We start from the raw sequence: 5,401 nt of genomic DNA on the forward strand, positions 1-5,401 counted from the left end.
TATGCCCACGGGTAAACATACTGCTGTCTTCTTGGAAAACGGAGGACAAAGAATGTTTATGTGCAGGGCCAGTCATTCCAAGTATCTCTTGTCGGTTTAGACACACCTGGTTACCATCCCCCCCCACTTATTGGCCAGGAAAGTTGCCCCACCTGATTTGTAAGTTTACCTGTCCTAGTCAATGTGTGTGCTCGCGCACTCGTGGTGGGGGGGGGGGGACCTCAGCCAGCCCACACTGGATTAAATCTAGCTAGAAGTAGCCAGAAAGCTCTTTGAAAAACCACTGGGCTCCGGGTTCATTACTACAGGAAACTTGTTCTCTCCTGAGGCACAGAGAAACCTGCTGCAGAGCAACCCTGCAGGCTCAGGAGTCCAGTGGGATAAAACCCATCCAGGAGGATAATGGCCACCTACGCCCTGCAGATCGCTGGACTGGTGCTTGGTGGCGTTGGCATGGTGGGCACGCTGGCCGTCACCATCATGCCTCAGTGGAGAGTGTCTGCCTTCATTGGAAGCAACATCGTGGTGTTTGAAAACTTCTGGGAAGGACTGTGGATGAACTGCGTGAGGCAAGCCAACATCAGAATGCAGTGCAAAGTCTATGACTCCCTGCTGGCGCTGTCTCCGGACCTGCAGGCATCCAGAGGGCTCATGTGTGCTGCTTCCGTGCTGTCCTGCCTGGCTTTCGTGACTGCCATCCTGGGCATGAAGTGCACCAGGTGCACCGGGGACGACGAGAACGTGAAGGGTCACATCTTGCTGACGGCCGGAATCATCTTCATCGTCACAGGTCTCCTGGTGCTAATCCCTGTGAGCTGGGTTGCCAATTCCATCATCAGAGAGTTCTACAACCCGATAGTGGAGACGGCCCAAAAACACGAGCTTGGAGAGGCTCTCTACATAGGCTGGACCACGGCGCTGGTGCTGATTGCTGGAGGGGCACTGTTCTGCTGTGTCTCCTGTGCCGGTGAAAACAGCAGCAGCTACAGGTACTCCGTACCTTCCCACCGCACAACCCAAAAGAGCTATCACGTGGAAAAGAAGTCACCGAGCGTGTACTCCAGAAGTCAGTATGTGTAGTATGGTGGCTAGTCGTTAACTTGACCGATAAAGCCATGCCAATGACTAAAGTGACCGCTGTTCTCTAAAAATGGAATCCAAAGGAACATTGATTTGCCGTTCTTAACTGCCTAACACTAATTACAGGAACCGTGCCTTGGCTATGTAGGCTTCTATGAGCTATTTCAGCAGAATGAGATATCACACACCGTGCTTTGATCGTTCTAGGAAGTGTAGTAACATGTTTTCTAAAATGATTCATGCGTCTTTGTCTTTCGCCAGTTACTTCAAAATGACACTGTTAAAGACTGTCTTGTTTCACAAGTGTGATTTCTCTACGCCACGGCGTTGTGTATGGAGATCAGCGTGTCTGTATCTCACATAAAGAGAGACAGGCTTATATGGTTCTATTTTAAATGAAATACTGATTCAATACACTGAATAAATAAAACTCATCTATTGCTTTTCAAGGGAATCGGGGATAAGATTGAAGAAGGTTAATATTAATTGTGTAAAAACAGCTTAGCAATTAATGCGCGCGATTCCTACGGAAGGTTAAAATGGAGGTTTTAATCAGCAGTGTAAAGGAAGCTAAATGGCTTTCTGATATCCTGTTTTTCAAGCTAGAAATCCTAACTCCTTTATCCTCTTTCCCCAGAGGCCTTTCTTTTCTTGTATATTAAATGAATATCTTTTAAAAGGCAGATACTGTTGTCCAGGAGCTTTGCATTCAGGCTGCTTTTCCAGGGCTATCCTGAGAAGAAAGATAAAACTGTAGTCCGAGAAACATTGAAGACGTCAGGAAAGGGAATTTTGTTTTTCCCCTGAAGTTTTTGTGGTAGGAGGAGGATGCATTTTGATGAGAAATCATATATGTGTGTGAATATTTTAACAGCCGTTTGACCATAGACTTTGGGCATTTCTCAATATAAATAACAGGATAGGAAAATGATATCTCTTGGTTTTCAGTTGCTCCCCAAAGGAACAAAACCAGGTTGTCCTTTGCAAGCTGCACCTGCTCCTAAGGTGTGTGTAGATGACTAGGTTTAAATTGTCATTTCGATCCCATCAAAGATACATTTTTTTACTTGTTCTATTTTTTATTCATGCTTACTGAGGTATAGAAATACTCTAGCTTTGAGTCTCCCCCAAAGTTGATGCAACCGATACTTCAATTTGAAAGTTTGTATCCACATTCTAACTTAAATGACCACACATATCGGCTTTATGTCCTTTATATTAATAAATTGTGCTTTTTATATAAATTTGATGTCTTTCCTTCTTCTTTTTTTCTATTTATTTACTTGTTTTTTAAAACCCTAATGTTTTCAACTTTTCAATTTTATTTTATTTTATTTTTTTATTAAAATTGTTTTAATGTTATTTTTGAGAGAGAGAGAGAGACAGAGCGAGAGCAGGGGAGGGGCAGAGAGACAGGGAGACACAGACTATGAAGCAGGCTCCAGGCTCTGAGCTGTCAGCACAGAGCCTGATGCAGAGCTCGAACTCACAAACAGTGAGATCCTGACCTGAGCCAAAGTCAGACGCCTAACCTACTGAGCCACCCAAGTGCCCCTCAACTCTTCAATTTTAAAAAGAGGCCACATTTGAAAGATAAAGGTAGACTCGTCATTATAGCCACTGGATTCATACACTAATTTTTGATGCAGACAATATATTTGTAATGTATTAAGATACTGCTGTAGGTTCTAACAAATTGATACACTGTAAATATTATGTATGTTTAAGCCATTTCTATGAAGCCACTATTAAGTCGTTTTTGTAAAAACTTTGCATAGTTAAGTACATTTTTACATCTGAGAAATAGCATCAATTAATATACTGGCTAATGTCTTAGGGGCGTAAGTTATATTTGGACCTCTACTGAATTATATCATCAAATATTATGTGATTAGTTCAATGCACAGATGAGGACACCTGGGAATTGTTCGTTGATTACCCAGTAGAGTCAGGAGAAAGAATAAGGACCATGTGACTTCGCAGCTCATGCTTTTTTTCTTCAGGGAAAGTAGATTTTCTTCAGCATCTTTCAGCTTATCAACGGATCTTTGTATGTGAAAATGCCATGCTTATCTAGTATTAGTTGAGAAAACTTCTAGTGGTTTTTTGTTTTTTTTTTTTTTTTTTTTTTTTTTTTTTTTTTTTTCTGGGGTTGGTGATTTTGCAATAGCTAAGTGCTAATTTATCCTAAGCATGCTTGGCCCCTTGGGTCAAACCATTCATGAGAGCCGAAATCAGGGAAAACTGAGCACCTTGGAGAAGTAACCCAATCCTCTAAATACCGGTCTTTACCAATGCCCTTTTTACCTAGAAAGCTCTCCTGAATGCCCCACACTCAATTTTTATTTTCCACTTCTTTTCTCTACCACAATTATAACACTGCTAGTTTTTCTAATGGTGCCACCTCTTGAAGTCTTTTCCCAGTGTTCTATGTTTACTGTCATCTCATCTCTTTCCTACCTGGTTGAGAAAGAAAGTCCTCTAGACTCACAGCCTGCTGGGTTTTCTTGCCCAGCCGCCCTCCACATTCCTATCTCAGTTCTTCCTAAAATGCCCCTCACCCCCTATAATCCTTGTAGAAATGCTCCACTGCCATAAGGTAGGTCCAAATGCCTTAGTGGGTGATAACCGACAGGCAGGGAAATGTCTCGTAATCTTCATGGCAAACTGTATCACATCAGTGTTTTTAGCCAGTATGGTAACAATTATAAAGTCAATGTTCAGAAACCAAAATAACTCACATGCCAAAGGGCTTCTTTCATATTGTGAAAGAGAAGCACTGGAATTAGGAAATGATTCGATTAGTGGCAGGCTGAGCATGTTTTATAATGTAGCTTTATAATGTATTTTATGGAAGGACACCTGAGTGGCTCAGTCGGTTAAGCGTCCGACTTCGGCTCGGGTCATGATCTCACAGTTCGTGAGCTGGAGCCCCAAGTCAGGCTCTGGGCTGACGCTCAGAGCCTGGGGGCTGCTTCGGATTCTGTGTCTCCCTCTGTCTGACCCTCCCTCCCTCTCTCTCTCTCTCTCTCTCAAAACTAAATAAATGTTAAACCAAATTTTTTTAATACTGTATTTTATAGAGAAACAAAGTAAAGTAATAGAAAGAACACAGGGGACGTGGTTTGATACCTTACTTTAGGGCTTAGAGCTTTCCCCCCCCTCTTTCTTACTATACCACCTGCTGCCTACGCTAGGCACCCCTTCTACCGATTCTGTATTCCAAATGACTCCCTCCTGCACTGCAAAGACAGTTTTCAGGCTGCAGTATGCTAAGTTTCAGGGATCCAGGGATGTTTTTGTTTTCAAGGAATCTGTGATCTCGTAGTAACAGACAAGCGCAAGAAATATAGCCTTCACTTCATGCCCACCACGTGTTTGGTGCTTTTTTTCTTTACCATAGCGGTCCTCTAAGAATTCTGTAAATTACATATGAGATCAGGAGAACACCGTGTCTCTCATGTTATATGTAACCTGATGTTATACGTAACGTCCCGTGTCTCAAAGTGAGGTTATATGTATCGTCCCCTGAAATAAATATAAATGTATGTAAATAAAGAAACAAATAAAAATAAACATTTGTATATAATAAATATAAATATACAAATAAATATAAATAGATGTGTATGCATTAAATATAAATAAATATTTATATAATATATATATACCCTAATTCAAGAGCCTGTGTTCTCCCGCATATTGTCTGCCCAAAGGCATCCCTCCCAGACTAAACTTTGTGAATGGAAAATGTGATCTCACCACCTCGTCTCCTAGGTCCCTGGACCTCCCTGGCCACAGCACTCTTCCTCCCTGACCCCCAGGGTGGACCTCCTCACCAGTTTGTGCTACACTTTTCCTCCCCTCTCGCTCCCGTCTCAAACTCTACCTAATTTGCTGCTTCCTAGTCCCTCACATCCATCATTTTTTTTTTTCCCCTTGGGACGCATTGTGTTTTTCTAGATTCCTGTCATCGGCCTTGTGTTTCAAATTCTCCTGGCCTCCTTCCTTGTCCTGAGGAAGCCTCCCTCCCAGAGCTGCGGGGACAGTGTCTCTGCAGCCCCTCTTTCCAGCTCTGCCCCCACCCCCTGTGTGCAAAGCACAGCCCGGCTGGAAGCCCGCCAACAGGCCTAGCCCAGAGGCCTGCTTTCCGCAGAGCTTCGGGCTCCGCCAGGTTTAGGAGGAAAGAGCAGGGTAGTGTTCAACTCGGAGATTAATGAGACTCAAGGGATCACTGGCGCTGAGGCCCGAGGCCAGGCCTAAAGTTCTGACCTGGGGGCAGGGGGCCCAGGGGGGCCTGTGGCTTCCACCCGCCACCCAAGTA

The 5,401-nt window shown here is 43.5% G+C and overlaps 1 protein-coding gene across 1 annotated transcript; it reads left to right on the top strand.

The window, feature by feature from the left end:
* The first annotated feature begins 273 nt into the window (after nt 1-273).
* On the top strand, nt 274-2,306 carry CLDN8 (claudin 8). The gene has a single exon (XM_007075049.3). The coding sequence runs from the start codon at nt 403-405 to the stop codon at nt 1,078-1,080; it is 678 nt and encodes a 225-aa protein (XP_007075111.2). The 5' UTR covers nt 274-402; the 3' UTR covers nt 1,081-2,306.
* The last annotated feature ends 3,095 nt before the right edge of the window (nt 2,307-5,401 follow it).

The sequence above is a fragment of the Panthera tigris genome, chromosome C2, assembly GCF_018350195.1.
Source record: "Panthera tigris isolate Pti1 chromosome C2, P.tigris_Pti1_mat1.1, whole genome shotgun sequence".
In the NCBI taxonomy this organism is placed as follows: domain Eukaryota; kingdom Metazoa; phylum Chordata; class Mammalia; order Carnivora; family Felidae; genus Panthera; species Panthera tigris.